The following is a 23,321-nucleotide window of genomic DNA, read 5'->3' on the forward strand; positions in this document are numbered from 1 at the left end:
ACTACCACATATGGATTGAGCGGCTTCTTCCGGCGATGGTCCGAGGCTATGTCCCTGACCATGTCTGGCAAGTGCTAGCAGAGTTGAGCTTTTTCTTTCGTCAGCTTTGTGCCAAGGAGATATCTCGGACCATCGCTCAGGACTTGGAAAAAGCGGCACCTGTGTTGCTCTGTAAGCTGGAGAAGATATTTCCACCCGGCTTCTTCTTGCCCATGCAGCATCTGATTGTGCACCTCCCGTCCAAGGCACGTTTGGAGGGCCCGTGCAAGCCCGGTGGTGCTATCCAATCGAGAGATGTCTAAAGACTCTTCACAAGAAATGTACAAATAAAGCCTGAATTGAGGCTTCCATTGCAGAGGCAAGTCTAAGGGAGGAGGTGGCAAACTTCACAACACTATACTACAAGCCAAAACTTCCTAGCAATCATAATCCACTCCCTCGTTACAATGTTGGCGAAAATGAATGGACCCACAGCCTGTTCCAAGGCCAACTCGGCAGCGCAAGTGGATCGACCAATAAGATATTGGGAAATGAAGAGTGGCGAAGTGTCATGCTATATGTGTTGACCAGCCTTCCCGAGGTGCAGCCGTTCGTCGAGTAAGTTCTCAACGACCTTGTTTCAATACGCCCTAAATATTCTTCATGCAACCCCACTGATTCTCGTTCGGACAGGGAATTTGTTCGTGAGTCCTGGCATCAATCAAGGGATCCTACCTCGCGGGAACATGACACCCTTCTTTCTCGGGGTGCGGGTGCGGGGAGGCCTGATTTCATTTCTTGGTTCAAACAAAAGGTAATGTCCAATTTAGCTCCCACGTTCCATATTCCAAGTTTCTCGTTCGTTCGATTAATATAACGACCTATCATGCTTGAGCTTGCAGGCCCAAACTGACTCGTCCATGAGTGAGGAGTTGAGACAGGTTGTAGGCGGCTATGACGTTAGGGTGCAGTCATTTACCGGTTATGACGTGAACGGATATCGCTTCCACACAACAAGATATGAGCAGACTCGGCCCAAACGGAAAACCACAAATAGCGGAGTTTGTACGCCCGGCACTGATGGCCTCGACTATCATGGTAGAGTTGAGGAAATCTATGAACTCTCATTTCATGGTTACAAACATAAACCTGTCGTGTTCAAATGCCACCGGTTTAATCCTCGAGAAATGAGACGGACCCCTCATCTTGGGTTAGTCAAGATTCGAGAAGATTCCGTCTATCCAGGAAAAGATGTCTACATTGTGGCTCAACAGGCCATGCAGGTGTACTATACGCGATATGCCAACCAAGACAAAGTGGATCTTAAGGGTTGGGCTATTGTGCACCAGGTGTCTCCACATGGTAAACTACCTGCCCCAAACGATGACGATTATAACTTCAACACAAACACATATGATGGACAGTTCTATCAAGAAGATGGGCTACCAGGCACGTTTGAGATAGTCTTACCCGAAGTGATCGAAATGGAAGTAGACAATGAAATGGAGGATGACGAGGTTGATGGAGATGTGGTGCAAAATGCCAAGGACATAGAAATGCTTGACCGATTAAGGCTAGGCAATGACGACGAAGACAACATTGAACCTTCAGATAGTGTTGCCCATTTGGACAATTTTGACAGTCATGACGACACCTATGATCCTAATCATGAAGATTATTCCTAATACATGTAATACTACGTTTGTTTTAGTTTGTGTTTTCTTTATTTATTTTGAATCTATTTCTAATATATATACTAATAAGTCTTGTTCATTCTTTGTGCACTACTAGGAATTGACCCTTAGAGCACCATTTTTTTTCGCAACACCACACATTTGGTTGCAATATTTTGTTTTATAGCAACCAACATATTAATGGGTTGCGATATCTGGATCTTATGGCCACAAAAAATGTGGGTTGCGTCAGTTAAAACATTCGTTGCAATAAGTTGGTGTTAATGCCACAGTGAACAAGGTGGTTGCCTTTTTGGGTACCTATTGCCACAACTAATTGTGCATTGCGATAATATTGATTTAGTGTTGCGATAGATTTGTGTTTGTTGCCATGAATATTTAGTTGGTTGCGATTATGCCTGCTTGTGGCCACGATGAAATAGCGTTGTCTAAAACTTAACCTTTGTTGCGATAGCTCATATGCCTGTTGCATCCAGAAAACAATTCGTTGCGTTTGATTTGTGTTTGTTGCCATGATTATTTAGTTGGTTGCGATTATGCCTGGTTGTGGCCATGATGAAATAACGTTGTCTAAAACTTAACCTTTGTTGCGATAGCTCATGTGCCTGTTGCATCCAGAAAACAATTCGTTGCGTTTGATTTGTGTTTGTTGCCATGAATATTTAGTTGGTTGCGATTATGCCTGGTTGTGGCCACGATGAAATAACGTTGTCTAAAACTTAACCTTTGTTGCGATAGCTCATGTGCCTGTTGCATCCAGAAAACAATTCGTTGCGTTTGATTTGTGTTTGTTGCCATGAATATTTAGTTGGTTGCGATTATGCCTGGTTGTGGCCACGATGAAATAACGTTGTCTAAAACTTAACCTTTGTTTCGATAGCTCATGTGCCTGTTGCATCTAGAAAACAATTTATAGTTTAAAAACAATTTATTTGCTTTAGTTTGAATTGCCTAATCATCAAAACAATTTAAAGTTTAAAAACTTTAGAGACTATAGAGCTCTAATTACTAGAATCAAACGCTCAATTTTAGAACTTCATTTATTATTTATTAGAAAAAAATAGAGAAAAAACTGCATATTTATTAGAAAAAAATAGAGAAAAAAAACTGCATGTAAAAACATGCAAATAGAGGAGTCGAACTTCGAACCCACCTCCATTTCTACTTGAAATGGTCCTTACCACTGCGCTACAAATCACTTTGCTCGTAGTCCTTGCATTCAACTTTTTTGTATACAGTTTTGCCACACGCTTCGCCATGTCACTGGACACCCAGGACCTCGGACTACAGCAAAGTGCGACAGACCATCACACCACATCGTTGCCTGTGAAAGGGCTCCTTGGCTCCTTGGTTCTCACAAGAAAATGCACAGTCAACACCAAAGAAAATGCACAAGAAGGTGCTGTTCATTTGTACAGGAAGCTGACTACTATTGCTTCACTTTTAGAATGAGCATCTAAAATACAATTGCAAAAGGCAACGAATTGCATTTTCAGCTTGCAAAATTGAAGTAACACCTGACGACATCCAGCACAAATTTACGCACCACTTAAATTGCAGAATTCAAGTAAAATCATAATTTAAGCTCAACACACGGTCTAAATTAAACAAAAGTTTGCATACTAGATACCAATTAAAAGAAACAAATATCACATTAATACATATAGGATCACAATTATGTAAAAAGCTCATCTTCCTCTCCCTGGCCTAAAGTGTTGACAGGTGCAACATGCCCGTCGTTGATGTAGGTGTCATCATTCTCATCATCATCATCAGGTATGTCATCTTGATCTGGTTCTGGCACAGGTATAGCACTTTGAATAATGCTGGCATCTCCAGTCACTCCATCGAGGTCATTCCTTGTCCAATTTGTCAACTCTCTAAGCTGGATACAAATGTCCATGTCCTCCACACCTACATCGACTGAGTCAATATCAATCTGTCCCTGTTGTTCAGTTTCTCCTTGTTCTGGCATGGAAAACAAGGTCCTAGGCTTCATTCTAACAACACTACTCCATTTGGGTTTATTTGCACATTTAACGTAAAAAACCTGCTCCACTTGAGTCCCCAGAACGTAAGGATCATTCATATATCGACGACGAGTTGTATCAATATCTATAATCCCATATTGATCCTTACTGAACCCTTTACTTTTACTCTTGGATGCGGCAGGAACATCAAACCAATCACACTCAAACAATATGACTTCTTTTTCACCAGGGAAATCTAGTGCGATTACCTTATTAAGGACACCGTACCAATCCATATTGCTCGTACTATCATCACCCTTCACTAGAACTCCTGAATTTTGTGTATTGAAGCTAGCCTCTATAGCAGCGGTTCGGAAAAAAAAATCATTAATTACGCATCTGTTGAAAACCCGAGCCACATAATGAGGACCCTGTGAAAGATCATATAGCTCTTCACTGATCTTCCGCTCTTCATAAAGTTCCTTGGCCTACACGCAAGAAAAAAATATAAGGACTGCTGTATTTTAAAAGTGACACTATATATATATATCAATGCATAAAGTACCTTGAACCCTGACACTATATATCAATGCATTATTCTTAACTCTCCACCGATGACAGATAACAAAAGATCACACCCAAACGCAGCAAAGAGATATTATTTTCTAGCAGTAAGAGAGATTACTTTGACCAACCACATAGCAGATTTCAGAAATGTAAAATTCTAGCAGAATTCTACTTTGACCAACCACATAGCAGAATTCTACTATATATTATTTTCATACAGATTTCATTCTAGTATATACTGCTAGAATTCTGCTATGTGGTTGGTCAAGTAGTAGTGAAGAGAGATTTACTGGAGCGGGCAAAGAGATATTAATTTCTAGCAGCAAAGAGATATTATTTTCTTAGTAACCCTTTACTGGAGTGGGCTTAACTCTACTCAGATTGGTTAAAGGCTCCACAACAGGGGGATTATTTTTTGTAAGTATATTTGAGATTCTTAACTTGAGAAAGCAACTGATGATGACTAATCCTTCTTCAGCAAGGGGGATTAGTTGGAGGTCAGCCTGTTTAACTCCAGTACCTAAATTGAGACGGGAGCAATAACTCAAATGCTGAGCCAATGGGGTAGCATCTCTTCACATATTTATATTGACAAGAGATTGTTTAGGAACAAGAAGAGCACATGAGGGAAGTTATCACAGGTAACATGAGGGATATAGTAGTGCAATGACCAACAAGGCAACTGTGATGGCTGGAATTTAAACCTAATGGTCCTAGTTCCATGGAAAGACATACATGATGGACACAAATACAGCTGTATATGGCGATTATTGACATAGTACTACATCTTATTGTAACTGATAAAATAGTGTACAGTAAGTCAGCAATGTGAGCCAGCAAACATGTTGAAAAAGCATCTCACAATGAGAGTTAAGCCTGCTGACACTCATGGCATTCCCTAGCATTGCACAGATAGCAATAGGGGATGACAATACATCACTTCAGTTTCCCCACAACATTTGAAGAGTTCGAGAACTGAAAATTAACATTGCGAGAGGCTACTCAAGTGCACATTACTCACCTTACGTTCAAACCATCCAACAAAATGCTCCCTGTGACGCTTATCAACGCCTTGTGCGCTAGTTCTTCTCAACAGCTCCTTATGCTTCCTATACATTTATTTTGGGAAAAACATATTAGTATGCATTCAACTATAAACTGTGTAAAAACACAAAGAAAAATGTTTCTAACACTTACTCGATCCATCTCAGTGCCTCATCACAGTTTGATAACATATAGTGCCGCATCCGCAACATTTCAGATTTAGGAAGATGCTCTAATTTGCAGCCTTTCTTACTGTAGTCGATGCTGCCAACTATGCTAGACCCAGCCGGTGGTTCATTGACCACGCTCCTCTCATGGCGCATTGGTCGATCCAGCTTCGTTTCAATGTCTTCTAGGAAGCGAGAGCAGAATGTCATGCACTCCTCTAAGATATATCCCTCTGCTATCGAACCTTCTGGATGTGCCTTGTTCCTAACATATCCTTTAAGTGTACGTAGATACCTCTCGATTGGATACATCCACCGATAACACACAGGTCCACCAAATTTAGCCTCCTCAGCTAAATGAACCGGCAAATGCATCATAATGTCAAAGAATGCTGGTGGAAATATCATCTCAAGCTTACATAAAGTCTCTGCAATTGAAGAGCTTAGTGTTTCTAAATGAGTTTGCACCAGCTCCTTTGAACACAGCGCATTGAAAAACCTGCTAAGCTCAATCAATGGTCTAGCAACAGCTTCAGGCAAGATATGCCTTGCAACTAAGGGCAACAGTTTCTGTAAAATAACATGATAGTCATGTGATTTTAGTCCAGAAACCTTACATCCATTCACATCCACACATCTCTTTATATTAGACGCGTAACCGTCAGGCATCCTCACTCCTTCTAAGAATGTGCATAGCATCTTCTTCTGGTCCCTGTTTAAGGAGTACAATGATGATGGCAAAATATACTTTCCATTCTTCACCACCGGATGCTGATCCTGCCGTATCCCAAGATGTTGCATGTCAAGCCTCGCCTTTTCACTATCCTTACTCTTACCATCTATGTGAAGCAATGTCCCAATAATGCTTTCACAGACATTTTTCTCGATGTGCATAACATCCAAGTTATGCCTTACAAGCAATTTTTCCCAGTAAGGAAGCTGAAAAAATATACTCTTCTTCCTCCAGTTGTGCCACCTACTGTCTTCTTCACGTTGCTTCCTCTTCCTTGTTGCTTTCCCAAATTCTGGTTGCTCAAAACTTTCATACTGTTGTAGAACCTGAGCACCGGTTAGTGGCATAGGTGCCTCCCTCATCTCTGTCATGTTGTTGAAGCTTGTTTTGCTCTTGCGCCACCTATGGTTCTGAGGGAGAAATCGACGATGACCCATGTAACAATGCTTTGACCCAAATTTCAACCATAAGTACTCTGTATCTTTGTGGCAGTATGGGCATGCAAACTTTCCTTTAGTACTCCAACCAGATAGCATGGCATAAGCAGGGAAGTCATTTATAGTCCACAACAGAAGCGCATGAAGAGTAAACGTCTCCTTCTTATTCTCATCCCATGTTTCAACACCTGTCACCCATAACTCTATGAACTCGACAATTAGAGGTTGCAAATAGACATCAATATTCATTCCAGGTGATTTTGGCCCTGGAATCAACATAGACATCATCCAATAGGGTTGCTTCAAACACAACCAAGGAGGCAAGTTGTAAGGGATTAGGATGACAGGCCATGTAGTATATGCAACATTCAACATCCCAAACGGATTGAAGCCATCAGCTGCAAGACCGAGCCGTATGTTGCGAGGGTCCTTAGCAAAATCCTTATACTCGCTATTCACATGCTTCCATGCCAATGAGTCTGCCGGGTGACGCATTTTCCCATCATTTACTAGTTCTTCCTCATGCCAACGCATCAGCTTTGATGTCGATGATCTCATATACAATCTTTGCAAGCGAGGAATAAGTGGAAAATAACGAAGGATCTTACGTGCAAAACACTTCTGCTTCTTTCCACAATCAATGTCAACATGATCATCCTTTTCAGTACCGCCTGTCTCTTTCCATCTAGATTCTCCACATGTTGGACACTTATCCAATTTAGCATAATCTCCACGAAATAACACACAGTCATTGACACAGGCATGAATCTTATCGTAATGCAGGCCAAGATCTCGAACAACCTTCTCCACTTTTTCCAAGGAAGCTGGGAGACAATGGCCAGCAGGAAGCACAAGCAAGAACAACCGAAGTATGCGTTCTAAACTGCTATTACTAATGCCATCCATGCATTTAATCTGAAATAGCATGACAATGAAAGAAATCTTTGTAACCTCTTTGCAACCTGGATACAACTCTTTCTTTGCCTCTTCTAGTAGCCTGAAAAGTTTTTTTGCAGTTGCATTTGGCTCGTCCTCATCTCTTCCTGTGATTTCTCCATGTATAACACCTCTAATTAGTGAAGAAACTAAATCATGGGAACTTTCAGCATGATCTACCGCAGGGCCATCATTGTTATCATTCTCAACTAACGAAGGCTCGGAATTACCTTCTCCTTGAATGAAACTCTCATCAAACCCTCTCAGTGCCACATGAGTTCGAACCTCCTTTTCACTTCGATAAGACATGCAGCGACATCGAGTACACGGACATGGAGCTGTTTCTTCACTAGATGTGCCCCCAAATACACTCTGTAAAAAATTCTTGAATCCTGCCTGCCAATCAGATGTATATCTGGACATCCGCATCCAGCTCTTATCTTCATTTGACATCCCTACAGTGAGCACGAATCCACAGAATAAATACCCACTATCAAGCTAACATTATGAATTGAAAAGTTTCTTTCCTAATGAGCATGATATGCCTTTGCAGCTCTCCCCAAGAGTTCGAAGTTCTTCAAAAGTTCACCAAGGAGAGGAAAATTAACTAGGACCCCTGTGTTTTCTGCTCACCTTGTTTGAAGCACAATAAAAGCCAGCTGAGGGGGAGCAAGCTGGGGTCGCCGGAGGGGAACAGGGGCGGGTGCCTCTTTGCCGCTGCTCAGCCGTTTCGTTTTACCGGCTGCGAGGCGGCTATGCAGTGGTGGTGAAGAGCGCGACGGCGTCGAGGACAGGGCGCCGGTGAGACAGAGCGGTGGACGACGTGGCCCGGCGAGGCTGATGAGGAGGTGCTGGCCGGCGACGCGAGCTCGAGGTGCAGGTGGCGGCGAACGAAGGAGGCGGCGTGCTGGTGCTCCGGGTCGGCGAGGTTGGGCGCGTCGGCGTGGTCTATGGCAGGCTCGGCGCAGAGCGCGACGGCGAGGACGACGCGTTGATGCAGTGCGTCGATGACGAGGCGGTGAGGTCGAAGATGGCGTTCCAGGAGGCGGCGAGCTGCGCGGCGTGGAGCTGGTGAGGTGCAAAGCGCGCGCCGCGTTAAACGGCGCAGGAGCGGAGCTAGGCGCGGCGCGCGTCGGCTCGGGAACAGGAGAAGCAGTGGCGGCGGCGCTGTTGGGATGGAGAAGGCGGCGCGGCGAGCGGCGCAGAGAGGAGGAGGCGGCGTGGTTCTCCCCGGCGTGCTCTGTCGAAGAGGTCGCGCAGCCGTGGCGAGGTGAGCTCGGCGTGGCGGGGCTGCGCCGGAAAAGGAGCGTGGCGGCGGCGGAAAGAGGAGCGGGCGGCGGCGGAAAGAGGAGCGTGGCGGCGTGACCTAGAGACGACTTGGCCTGTTCTTTTCGTTGTTTGCAGCGGCCACTGAGGAGTGCGTTGTTTGCAGCGGCCCATTAGCGTTGTTTGCACCGGCCCATTAGCGTTGTTTGCAGCGGCGTCGCAATCATCTCCATTTAGTACCACACCGGACACTGAGGAGTGCGTAGCACTGCTTAAAAGGGAGGGCATGGCTGCGCCTTCGAATTCCGAACTGAATCATATCCATCAACGCTTGGTCTCTTCCTGTGCTATGGGTTTAATGGGCTGGCTGGCTCCGTTCGGGCTCCCGCTCGCCGGTTGAGCCTGTAACGATGTTGCCTGGCTGGCCCTATAGCACAATTTTTTTCCCTCTTTTTCATTATACCTATAGCCCATTGCAATTATTTTAATTCATATTTTTCGTATTAACATTTACCCTATTAAATCACATTCTAAATTTGCCACACCTTTTTTTCTTGTCCAACTAAATCACATTCTAAATTTGCCTCACCTTTTTTCTTGTCCAACTGTATATTTTAATTATACAAACTACAATTTGTATCTACTGTGTAGTCTCTTGCATGAACCCACCCAACTTTAAGCCAACTTGAATTCTTAGAGGCCCAATATAATATTTAATCTATTGGAATGAGTTTGTTCGAATATTTAAGTTGTTCGAATATATGTTTTCGGTTTACGCTTTACGAGTATACATTTTTTCAAACGGGCCGCCCGGCACGGCACGGCACGGGCACGGCGAGGCACGAGCACGGCGGCACGGCGGCCCGCCGTGCCGTGCCTGATAGTGCCGCCGTGCCTGATAGTGCCGCCGTGTCATGGTCGTGGCCCTTGACTAGGAACTCGCTGTCCTTGTTTTCGGTTTACGCTTTACGCCGAGTATATAGTGTTTCAATCGGTCCGCCCGTGCGGCCCGCCGTGCCGTGCCTGATAGTGCCGCCGTGCCTGATAGTGCCGCCGTGTCATGGTCGTGGCCCTTGACTAGGAACTCGCTGTCCTTGTTTTCGGTTTACGCTTTACGCCGAGTATATAGTGTTTCAATCGGTCCGCCCGGCACGGCACGGCACGGGCACGGCGAGGCACGAGCACGGTCGGCACGGCGGCCCGCCGTGCCGTGCCTGATAGTGCCGCCATGCCTGATAGTGTCGCCGTGTCATGGTCGTGGCCCTTGACTAGGAACTCGCTATCCTTCTTGTTTTCGGTTTACGCTTTACGCCGAGTATATAGTGTTTCAATCGGTCGGCCCGGCACGGCACGGCACGGCACGGGCTCGGCGAGGCACGAGCACGGTCGGCACGGCGGCCCGCCGTGCCGTGCCTGATAGTGCCGCCATGCCTGATAGTGCCGCCGTGCCTGATAGTGCCGCCGTGCCTGCCGCCGTGCCTGATAGTGCCGCCGTGTCATGGTCGTCGCCCTTGACTAGGAGCTCCGTGACGCGCCACCACACCCGCCAGCGAGCGCGGTCAAGCGCCACGCCGCAGGGACGCGCCCGCTCCCCGGTCGCGTGCTGCCACGAGGAAAACTATACTGGAGTACACGAGACAAAATATGGCACAACTTAATATTCAAAGTTTGGCATTCACTCTTGATATCGTTTATGTGAAAATTTATTCAAAGTACGGCACGAGACAAAGCGTGGACTTGTACATATGAAAAATTCATTATTGTGTAATTTCACATATGAAAATTTCGTTTATGTGTACACATATGAAAATTTCGTTTATGTGTACACATATGAAAATTTCGTTTCCCTGTACATATATGAAGTCCCGTACTAAATTTTCCGTCTGTTTTTTAGGAGCCCGCCAAAGCATCGATTGGATGCGAAATTCACGCGCCTAAAGTCCTCGAGCGGCCTTTACATTTACTCTCCTGCCGCCCCACTCCTAAAACCGTGCGGCACACATCGACTGTTCGTCTTCACCAGTTAGGTCAAGAGACGGCGCTGCCACTCTCACCATGAAGACGGCGACGACGCGCGACCACGGCGACGGCGACGACGGCAGCGACGGTGCGCGACCACGGCTGGGCACCATGAAGAAAAGTTGTCGATCTTCAAACACCACACGCAGAAGCGTCAGCTTCGCCGAGCCTGCTTCAGAGGAGATGCGCCCACACCAACACGATGATACTGATGACGAAGATGAAGATGACGGCTTGGGGGTACTACGCTTCCTGCACACGAGGTACTAAATAAATCTGCTAGCTACCTTCATTTGGATTGCCCCTAGTTGTTCTTGTTCTTGGGCATGACTTCCTGCCTTGGCAATGATCAGGTTAGGGTTAGCAATTTTTTCGGTTCATTTTTTCGGTTTTCTTGGGCAATTTTGTTCTTGGGCATGACTTCCTGCCTTGGCGATGACGACCTGGTTGGATCTTAGTTGGTCGATGTGGAGCCTAAATTCACGTAATCACTGGATCTGTGGAGGTCTATCCGGCCATGCAGTTGCAGAGCAATAGTGCCACGTAGGCCGGTATTCTTTGGGACATTTTCTACCGGCAAATGTTTGGATCCGATTAATTGAAAGTTTCAAACCAATATCTAGAAAGTGCTTCTCATTTCATCACTAGATTGTCAATATAGTTCTTTGCACAATACTGTATACATCAGGATTAGAGTCTACTAAATGAAAGTTGTATGTGAAAAATTATAGGATTTAGCCTCTTTTTTTCTAGTGCATATCATGAGCATATCAAATACTTGTTCATTGAATAAATTAATTGATATATGCTCTTTTTTTTGTTGTGTGTAGTCTCGTTATTACAAGAACATTCAGATACAGATAATGATCATTTGTCTCAAGGTGAGGGAGGTGAGGGAAATCAGGAAAGGAGAACAACAAACAATAATAATAATCGGCCATCTCATGCAAGAAAACCAAAGGAAGGGAATGGTATATGCTTGTCTCTTATTTTTAAAATGTATGTTGTAAACTCTTTTGCTGACCATGCGTGTTATATTTGTCTCAAATGTGAATTAGGTGTATCCAAAACCCGTCGACGTGGATGTCTCAAAGGTTACAAAGCAGCTGCTAAAAGAATCAGGGGCGGAACTCAGAAATTAAAAGTTGAATTTGATGCCTTGACGGGAGGACCCTGTGGTGACAACAGTCGTACATTTGTGGATGAGATTGTAGTGTTCACTAGGAAAAAGACTCCACTTATAGGAGTGAAATCTTGGAAGAAAGTCAAGGAAATTGTAAAAGAATCAATAGTACAAGAGATGATGGTAAGTAAATTTTGAGCTTTAGCCTAATCTAATGATTTCAACGCCTCTACTTTACTCTTATATTGGTCATTACATTGAAACAGAAAATTTGGGACTTAGACACTGTTGAAGATGCTAGTGAAAAGATATTGGCAATTGCCAAAGAGAGGTACAAAGGATGGAGAACTTCATTCAGTTCTACATACAAGGCATACTCCACTGATGCTGAACGTATGAAGCATAAGCCTGAAGACTTAGACATCGTGGAGTGGTACTACTTGATCCAATACTTTGGATCTGAGCAATTCCAGGTTTGTTTGTGACCAAATTTGTTACTAATCCCGGTTTTGTAATGCAATTAACAGCACTATGCTCATTCACCTTTTGCAGAAACTTAGCACAAAGAATTCAGAAAACCGAAAGAAACAAAAGACTAAGCATCTCATGGGAGCGAAACCATTTTCCCAGATTCGTTTCGAACAGGTAATAACTACATTAAATAATATGTAGATTACTTTCTGAAATATATGGCCATCACCTAATGCTACATTTTTGGCACCTTAGACAAACCGTGCTACAGGTGAACAACCTACTGATCTGCAACTTTGGATGAAAACTCACACCAAGAATGGGGAATGGTCAACTGATGAAGCTAGGGATGTTTATGTGAGTTCTTTGTGTATGTTTGCATCATTAAAATTACAGCATGTTTACCTTAAAATTTGGAACTTCTTAATCTTACATGCTCCTAATTTGTTTGACATGTTACACTTAGGAAAAAGCTTGCATCGAAGTTACAAATGTAGAAAGAGGGAAGGATAGGCCTTTTCTTACAGCTGAGGAGGAAAACTTAGTTTTCCAACTCAACTACTCAAAAACTCTTGGAACAAAATCATACAAGTCTCATGGACGTGGCTACATGGCGAAATATCCAACACGAAGAGCTCTACTGAAACAAAAAGAAGAAGATGCAGCTCGTGCTGAATTGGATGCCCAAGAAGAAAGAATGCAGCACCAAGAAGAGGTTCGAGAACTAAAAGAACAGCTTGCAAATGAAGTTTCAGCAAGGCAAAAAGATAAGGAAGAAAGTAAGAAACAAATGGATGAAATGAGGGTAGAATTCCGTCAGCTTTTGCAACAGGTATCCCCTTTGAAACATGTTTCAACTATTGTTTTAGCTCCGTATTCCTCTAATTTCCCTTGCCTTCTGTCCTGCACAGGCTATGTCTGGAACCATGATCCCCACACAGGTTTCAAATGGACCTACTAACCAGAACTTCATCACACCACCACGCTTAGAGGCTGATGCTGTACAGGTAATCTGTTGTATGATCCCGACACATGCTTCCAAATGAAATGCATTTTGTTTACACCAAAGTTTCTTTGTGGCAGACTGCTGAACCACAAAGCGTAATGACTACAGAAAAGGAAGTTGTTGCACCTCACACCATAAAAGCAAAGAGTACTTCAGCTAGGAATATTTTTACAAAAACTAATGCTGCTGCTGGATCAACGATGAGTTTTGTTAGTTCCGATCAGCTATTGAGGACTCGTAATCAGTTAAAGAATCAGCAGGTATGAATAATGTTTTGATTTGAATCCTCATAACTTGATCTGCACGTGATGTTTACCATGTCATTGCTAGATTTTTTCCTATGCCTTCTGTTGTGTATGCCCTCCAGTAAAGAAACAAGTGATGTTTACCATGTCTATTTAATAAACTTTGCCATTCCAATTTCTTTACTGACTACAGTTGTTTTGCACTTGACATTTAAGATGATTCAGTAACTGATCGCTATTGCTTTTGTTTAACATGTGGGGATAAATAAACTACATTTGACAACTCTAGTGTCCCATTGGATTCTCACAGAATTTATTTATAGATTGAATTGTTAAACATTTTTTCCTAGCAGTGACAAGACACAGTTGTTCTCCTTCTAGGGTTGATCTCAATTTCTCTTGTTCTATGATTGCTAATTACTCCTTTAATTTAATCATATATGTTTTCATGAATCGCAGAGAAACTCGGACAGCCAAAACAATTAGAGAAAGCTTCTATGGCTTAATGTTGATGGCCGGCCACAACAAGAATGACAAGTTACAAAGATGCTTATTTGTGGTTGTGTAGCTGATTGTCGATGGAGCAACCAGCGAACTCATTATTAGATCGATTTATTATATGCTAAACAATGTTGTGAACTAAGTTAAATATGGTTTCTTTATTTTGTTAGTTGTAGTCATGTTCTTTAAAGCACAATTCTGGTCATTGTGTGTTACTTTGGTTTGAGACAAAATTTGAATTAATGAATGTATCAGTTGGTTATATGTGATGTGCATGCTGAGAAAATAATCTAAAAACTGCTATTCAAATTCCCCTCGTTGCGATAGAATAATAGGCAACCATTGATTTTGGTTGCAATATGCATTATTGCGACGAACTTTATGTGTTGCATTACCATATCATCTATTGACACCAACAATTGTTTGTTGCATGTGCCCTCTATTACCACCAACACAAATTTGTTGCAACTTCCATATATTACCTCGAATACTAGTTTGTTGCATTATCATATCATCTATCGCCACCAACAATTGTTTGTTGCATGTGGCCTCTATTACCACCAACACAAATTCGTTGCAACTTCCATATATTACCTCGAATACTAGTTTGTTGCATTATGATATCATCTATCGCCACCAACAATTGTTTGTTGCATGTGGCCTCTATTACCACCAACACAAATTCGTTGCAACCTACATATATTACCTCGAAGACTAGTTCGTTGCATTACCATATCATCTATCGCAACCATATCTGATACGTTGCAAAAGCACTTTGATGCAATGGATCACACTTTGCAGTAATATGACCATATGGCCACGTAATTTTGGAGTGGCAATACTTTTCTATTGCAACACTTTCGTTCGTGGCAATCATGAAATATTGCAGCCAAGTGTTTCGTGGCTATAGAACCTTAGGCAACCAATCTAATCGTTGCAATATTTGTTCTTGCAACCAAGTATTGGTTGCAGTAGGCTTTTTTTTACATTGCAATAGCAAAATCTGTTGCAACACCACATCTTCAGTGGTTGCCTGAGGCTATTGCACCGTTCCAACTGCAACCATCTATCGACCACCAGACTTAGATGCAATTGATTCCAGTTGCAACCAAAATAGCCATATTGCAACCAAATATAGGCGTTGGCCAAGGCCTGATTCCTAGTAGTGGTGATTGCAGGTGATGGCGAGCAGCCGTCCATGACATGAGACGGCCTCCCTTTACGGGAGACCACGCCCTCCCGTTTTAGATGAGGGGTCGGGGTCAGAGGTAGCGTCCACAGGAGATTAGAGGAGGAGGACCAGGGTCAGCAGGAGGCAGCGGACTCCTTCCCCGCCACCTTCAGATGAGGTGATGGAGGAGGAGCACGTGACGGCCACGCCCGAGGATGAGGTCGAGGACGAGGACGTCCGACAAACTGAGGACGAGGCAGCCGAGGACGAGGCCGCCGAGGGCGACAGTTTCGCTACCCCGACTATCTACCAGTGAGGTCCCGCGAGCCTCCCTTAGCCTCCGCTTCCTCGCAACCGGGCACTGATTTGCCCTATGGCAAAGAGGTAAGTAACTATAGATGTTATCACAACTACTTTATATGATAATGTTGGAAATCAAAAGAGGAACTGATAAATTTTCTTAATCACTTGTGCAGGGCCTGGTTGGTTTTGTTGGGTACTCCTGCATGCTTCCCTGCGAGCATCCTTGGTGTTTTGTGCAGGAAATGGTACCCTGGCCTTGTGAACGTGTCCGAGGACGTGCGGGAGCCGACCTACACATGGGACAGGTACCAGCTGGCCCCTGACGACAGGTACCGCAACAAGCAGGAGCGGGTACTAGCGGATTTTTGGGTAAGTCTCTCTTGCACAACATTTTCATTGGGCAAGTCTTTTATTGAAATAATGAATGGATACATCGGTTTTGTATGCAGAGGTATTTCAAGCCGGAAGGAGGACTTGAGGCCCGAGCGGATCAGGCGGCTGCCGCCGCCTGTAGGAAGTATGTCACCGACATGCACCACAAGGCGCGCGTGTAGGCCCACAGAGACTACTACACCGTGGTGTTGAAGCAGTCCATCAGCAAGCCTGATGCAAGACAGGTGGAGCTGTCCCGGGCCTTGTACCTTGAGGTAGACGAAAAACATTAATAATGATTTGTTTTGAGATTAAGTCAGTTTAATTTTATCTTTTTCTATGTCAAATAATCGATGACTTATAGGTGATTCCCTTGTGGTGCCGATCCCACTCCGTGTGCTGGGAGATGATCGTGGACAGGTGGTTGTCCAACGACTTTGTTGAGAACCACGCGAGGAAGCGGGATCAGCGTCTGCCGAGGCGAGGTGCTACTCACCATCAAGGCAGCCGTAGCCTCCCCGCCTACAAACAAGCATATGTAAGTGATTTCTTTTATCTTATTTGACGCTGAGATCTGCCTTATTTCTCACCATCTTACCGTCTTACTCGCAGGAGGCTGCACACCCGGGTGTGGAGGTCTCGGAGTTCTCTACGTGGGCTATGTCCCACATGGGCGGGGCGTCTTCCTCTGTCTCCTTCAACCCGTCTGCCCCGCACGAGGTGTACTCTGACCCGACCGTGCACACTAAGGTCCAAGAGTACACCTCAAAGGTGAGGGAGGTCCATGGGGAAGATTACAATGTGCGCACTGAGCCCATTGATGCAGAGACCATCATGAGGCTAGGAGGAGGCAAGAAGCATGGGCGGATGTGGATTGCAGACGACGCCATCGACTCCATCACTGTTCCCTCTGTCGACGTGCTCCGAGCATGGAGCACGAGCTCCAGCCAGCCCATACGCCCATGGCCTACTTCGTCACTGCAGCGGGTCGACGCTCTCGAGGTACGTCCTATTTTACTCATCGTATGTTCATCTTTGCACACCTAAGTTACATTTGCATTACTGAAACATTGAAGTTTGAATTGCAGGCCGAGCTGTAGGCCCAGAAGCTCGTGGTCGAGGCTCAGAGTGCGCAGCTGCAGGCCCAGAGGGAAGCGTTTGCGGCCTAGGAGAGGAGGATGCAAGAAATGGAGGCCTTCATGCGGAGTGTCCAGCAAGGGGGTGTACCTTTGCCGTTGGCAGCTCCTCCACCGCCTACTCCTACAGCCACTCCTGTAAGTATGAAAGTTCACTCTTACTAGATGCTTCCTTGACATACAACCATGGTTGACATACAAACTTACTAGATGCTTGACATAGAAACTTACTAGATGCTTGACATAGAAACTTACTACATGCTTGCACTAGCTATGACATACAACCATGCTTGACATTCTCAATTTACTAGATGCTTGACATAGAAACTTACTAGATGCTTGCACTAGCTATGACATACACCAATGCTTCACATAGAAACTTACTAGATGAATCTCAAACATGCAACCTCTTATCCTTTTTGCAGCTTCCGTCGGCGGGTTCAAATAACCCCACTCATGCGTCACCGAATGATGGAGCCTTTGCTTCACCATCGTGTCATAGGCCGCCTTTTTGAGGAGTTGTGCTTCGTCATGTGCTTGGACTTGAGCTTCAGTTGTGGTTGTGACTTGTGCTTGGACTTGATGGACTGTGGTTGTGAATTTGTGACTTGTGGTTGTGATATTTGACTTGTGCTTGCGATATGTTGTTATTTGAGTTGTGGTTGTGATATAATGTGTGAAAATGGTTTCGTTGTGATATATATGTGATTATTGTGATGTTTGTGATATATATGTGACATGTGATATATATTTGAACTGTTTGTGTCAGTGGAATGCAAAAAAACAAAAAAATTGCAATTTCGGTTGATTTGCCGAGTGCAATGGTCATGGCACTCGGCAAAGCTAGGAAACTTTGCCGAGTGCCAGGACATTGCACTCGGCAAATATTTTTTTTTAAAAAAAGCAAAAAATCTTTGCCGAGTGCCAAGCTGGGGAGGCACTCGACAATGAGCTTTTTAAAAAAATTAAAAAATGGCTTTGCCGAGTGCGTGCCGCCGTGGCACTCAGGAAAGAGTTTTTAAAAATAAAAATAAAAATGTCTTTGCCGAGTGCCTTGCCGCCGCGGCATTCAGCAAAGGCGCCGTCAATGGAGCAGCGCCGTTGACGGCTGCTTTTCTTTGCCGAGCGCCGCCGTTGGCCCTCGGAAAAGGCTTTGCCGAGTGCCCAACAAATGGCCCTCGGCAAAGAGCCTCTTTGCCGTTAAATTTTTTTCCGAGGGTGCTTTGCCGAGGGCGGCATCGACAAAGCCTTTGCCGAGGGCTCTTGGGCCTTTGCTGAGTGCCCTGGGCCCTCGGCAAAGAGGGTGCCTCCAGTAGTGTCCGGTATCCAACCTCCGGACGGCCTCTCCGACCGGAAGGCCTGGCCCAACGCCGCTTCCGACTCCGACCCGCGTCTCCGATCGAGGATACGACAAACCCCTGCTCACTGCTCTTCTCTGACTGGCACGGTCAGAACCGACTGGGATCAACTGACTGGGGACGCCCGCTCGATAAGGACCAGGGAACGAATGGAGAAAGCAAGGCAGGACGCACAAGTCAACCGCAATACCAGGGTCCATACCCTGAGCACCTACAGAAATAGTACTCTGCAAACTCCCTGGCACGACAGAGCCTAAAATAGTGTTGTGGGCGCCGACGTTTTCCCCTACAGTATTGTGGGCGCCATTAACTCCCATACGGTAAGGCCCCCCATATCTCTGGGCACTAACAGTGTTGTGGGTGCCGGCTTTTACCGTACCAGGAGATCATGGTAAAACTCATCACATGCCTCTAGGCATCAACAGTATAGCAGGTACCGACATCTGCCATACCTGAACTAGACGACGTAACCTCCCACGTGCATCTGACATCCAACAGTGTTGTGGGCGCCTACCATCATCCTATACCCGCCGGTGTGGGTAACAAGGATTAGAAGCATACATACTCTTGGCCCTTCCGATAGGAGTCCGACCGGACCTCTTGTACCCCCCATCCTTCTCCTTCTCGTTTGTAACCCCAGTGCAAACTTTGAGCACCTGGGCTCAGAAATAAAGTCACCGACCGACTCAAACTGGACATAGGTCATGTTGCCTAAACCAGTATAAACCCTGTTTCATTGAGTTCTAGGCCACCTTCGATCACAACGTACGACAAAACTACAAATATCTACTTGTTGGTCACTTTCTGCATCGACAGTTGGCGCCGTCCTTGGGGAAGACACTGTACGTTCAATACTTTTTGGTCATCGGATGACCCACTTTTCCGCCACTATCGCCATGGTGGGCTCAGGCGATACGATTCGCTTCGGCTCACTGGAGTTTCCCGCACTCTCACCTGTTGGGATGTGGCTTCCACCCATCTTTGAGCCATCCCAGGCCTTCCTCTTCGGAAGTCTAGACTTCATTGTCAGCTGGCTCGGCGTACTACACCTCCGTGAGGAGGCTCTCATCCCGGTGCCCATTGGAGGGGCGCCCTCCATCTGCTCCGGGACGCACGATGACTTCAACGACGAGGCATCTGCGCTTCATTCCGAGCAAACTCTCTACTCAAACCCCACTGTGAGTAATGTCCATACTGTTATTTACTCGCTATTTACTATCTTCCGTCAATTATCTGGAGGGACCGCGTTGTCCGTACCACAACCACCGCACGACCGGTTCCCCTATGGCCTCGCGTCCTCCGTGGATGCGTACGCCTCGGGGCTCCGAAAAATGCTGATGCCATCTCCTCTCACATCTGAATTCGTGGGGATGGCAAGCTATGCTCCCACCTATTTCTACGAACTCCTGGATGACGAGGTTGAGAGCGATGGCTCCAGCATCGGCGTTGTGGTGCCTGGCCACCGTCCGTCCTGAGAGTGCGCTATGGCGGACGCTCCGGGACAGCCACCGATGGTAGCGGAATCCTTGCAGACTCACACCCCTTTGGACCCTCATGTGGGGGCCCTAGCGTGGGCACAAGGGCACACTGAGGAACTATGACAACGGCTGTAGAACTAGTCGTCGCCTGCGCCAGCGTGCTCGATGCAGCATGTTGCGCCCCATGCGCTTGACCCGGCGGGCAGCGCTCGGGGTCGCGCCCGCCAGGTCCTGCACGACATCATGAACAAGGGGAACGACCCCCCACAGTTCGCTCAGGCTAGCCAGAACATCGCCGCTGCGGCAATGCTTCTGCGCGGTGTTCCCGAGCCCGATGACCCCCAGGAGCGGCCGCCGTTCAATGGGAGGAAGGCTCAGCATCGTGACTCTGACATGCGCCCTCTCTCCCCACTAGGGGAGTGGGCACACGCCAAACGGATCGCTCCATCCGCTCGCTGCTACAACCGCCAAGCTCGGCTCGGGAGGCAGCGGCTGTGCCACGGTCTGACTTGGCACCTTCTCCACACCGACCACCGGTACGCGAACGGCCTGGTTGGAAGGTCCTAATGGCTAGAGGGGGGTGAATAGCCTAATAAAAATTTCTACAACAACACTTAACAACATGGTTAGACAATTAAGAGGCGAAGCAAATGTTGCGCTAGCCTACTCAAAATGCAAGCCACCTACCACAATTATAGTTTAGATAGTATCTATTCACACAATAGCTATAACACTACCCTATGTTAGTGTGCTCTCAAAAGCTAACTAAAGAGCCACACCAACCAACCAAGCAAGCTCTCACAACTAACTACACTAAAGAGCTTGAAAACTAGTTTGCGGTAATGTAAAGAGTAGGCAAGAAGGTTATACCGCCGTGTAGATGTATGAACCAATCAATCACAAGTGTGGATAACAATGAAGACCAATCACCTCGGAATCAAATGATGACCACAATGATTTTTTACCGAGGTTCACTTGCTTGTCGGCAAGCTAGTCCTCATTGTGGTGATACACTCACTTGGAGGTTCATGCGCTAATTGGCTTCACATGCCAAACCCTCAATAGGGTGCCGCACAACCAACACAAGATGAGGATCACACAAGCCACGAGCAATCCACTAGAGTACCTTTTGGCGCTCCGCCGGGGAAAGGTCAAGAACCCCTCAATCACCACGATCAGAGCCGGAGACAATCACCACCCTCCGCTCAATGATCCTCGCTGCTCCAAGCCGTCTAGGTGGCAGCAACCACCGAGAGTAACAAGCGAAATCCATAGTGAAACACGAACACCAAGTGCCTCTAGATGCAAACACTCAAGCAATGCACTTGGATTGTCTCCCAATCTCACAAAGATGTTTAATCTATGATGAAAATGAGTGGGAGGGCTTTGGCTAAGCTCACAAGGTTGCTATGTCAATGCAAATGGCCAAGAGTGTGAGCTTGACCCGGCCATGGGGCTTAAATAGAAGCCCCCATGAAATAGAGCCGTTATACCCCTTCACTGGGTTGAACACGGGCTGACTGGACGCTCCGGTCATATTGACCGGACGTTGGTCCTCAGCGTCCGGTTGCCCGATGGTGGCCACATGTCACCTACGTTCAACTGGGAACGTTTGATCTCAATGATCAACAAGTTGACTGGACACTCCTACAGAACTGACCGGACGCTGAACCCTCAGCGTCCGGTCGTTTACAGTAAGGGTCCAAAACCAATTTTTGCCGACCAGACGTGTCCGGTCATGCCTGACTGGACACAGCCCAGCGTCCGGTGCTTAACCCTAATTACTATGTCGACCGACCACTCGACCAGATGCGCCCCTTCAGCGTCCAGTCGTTGAGTGACCTAGTGTCTGGTCAGAAGACCAACGCCAGTATCTTTGCGACCAACTCCATTTCACCTCTAACTTCTTCACCCTTGTTCAAATGTGCCAACCACCAAGTGTATCACCTTGTGCACATGTGTTAGCATATTTTCTCAAACATTTTCAAGGGTGTTAGCATTTCACTAGATCCTAAATGCATATGCAATGAGTTAGAGCATCTAGTGGCACTTTGATAACCGCATTTTGATACAAGTTTCACCCCTCTTAATAGTACGGCTATCAATCCTAAATGTGATCACACTCTCTAAGTGTCTTGATCACCAAAACAAAATAGCTCCTACAAACTATACCTTTGCCTTGAGCTTTTTGTTTTTCTCTTTCTTCTTTCCAAGTCGAAGCACTTGATCATCACCATGCCATCATCATCATCATGCTATGATCTTCATTTGCTTCACCACTCGGAGTGTGCTACCTATCTCATGATCACTTGATAAACTAGGTTAGTACTTAGGGTTTCATCAATTCACCAAAACCAAACTAGAGCTTTCAATCTCCCCCTTTTTGGTAATTGATGACAACCCTTATACAAAGATATGAATTAAAATTCAATTGAATCCATGTTGCTTGTCCAAGCATATTTACCATGTGTAAAAGGATATGGACAAGTTTCATGAATCCTATATGGTAGCAATTGCTCCCCCTACATATGTGCTAAGAGTTTGGATTGAAGCTTGCACATATGCTTAGATAGGAAATATAGGAGACAATGTCTACCAAATGATGCTAAGGTATAAAAGATGGACCTTTGAAGCGTGATACCAATCGGAGTGCACCAATATACCATCCTTAGCATCATGTTTAGCTTGATACCACTTGGAAACAACACTTGGAAATGAAATCATTAGATATCCTATGCATGCTAGTTTTTTATTTCATCATTCAAACCTACAACTAGCATACACCACACAAGCATGGATATTGAAATTTAAAACTTGTGCCATGCAAGCAAACATATGAAATGCACATTCAAATGCACCATATAAGTTCATGAGCTTGCTCCCCCTACTTGTGTGCTCAAGATTCTAATTGATTCCTTTCCTTTATCATATCTCTCCCCCTATGTCAAGTTCTCCCCCTTCGTTGTCTTTTCACCATCTTAGTACACTAATATCACTAATATCTTTTGTTTCTCTCTCATTTCTTAATTACTTTGTTATTTCTACCCCTATCACTTATATCTTTGTTTCTCTCCCCCTTTGTCATCAATGACCACAAAGATTTAAAAAGTAGATAGGTTAGGATTATCAATGTCAATCAATGGGGTGAGGATTATATTCCCAAATTTAGTTCAAACTAGAATATTTTCCAAAGATATTTAACTCGGTTTGATCCAAGGACAAGCTTCTTCACACCTCTAAATAAGGGTTATCTTGTACCATGTTGAGTTAAACACTTAAAGCTCATTTTCTAGATTAAACACTAGGTTTACAAGCCCACAAACATGTCATATGCTATCACTAGAT

At 45.4% G+C, this 23,321-nt stretch overlaps 1 protein-coding gene across 1 annotated transcript; it reads left to right on the forward strand.

Annotated features, from left to right (window-relative positions):
• Positions 1-15,623: 15,623 nt before the first annotated feature.
• Positions 15,624-16,730, forward strand: LOC136487135 (uncharacterized). The gene is made up of 5 exons (XM_066484266.1): positions 15,624-15,713; positions 15,806-16,001; positions 16,082-16,279; positions 16,369-16,542; positions 16,617-16,730. The coding sequence occupies exons 1-3, from the start codon at positions 15,703-15,705 to the stop codon at positions 16,184-16,186; spliced, it is 312 nt and encodes a 103-aa protein (XP_066340363.1). The 5' UTR covers positions 15,624-15,702; the 3' UTR covers positions 16,187-16,279; positions 16,369-16,542; positions 16,617-16,730.
• Positions 16,731-23,321: the final 6,591 nt, after the last annotated feature.

This window comes from Miscanthus floridulus, chromosome 10 (assembly GCF_019320115.1).
Source record: "Miscanthus floridulus cultivar M001 chromosome 10, ASM1932011v1, whole genome shotgun sequence".
NCBI classification, from domain to species: Eukaryota; Viridiplantae; Streptophyta; class Magnoliopsida; order Poales; family Poaceae; genus Miscanthus; species Miscanthus floridulus.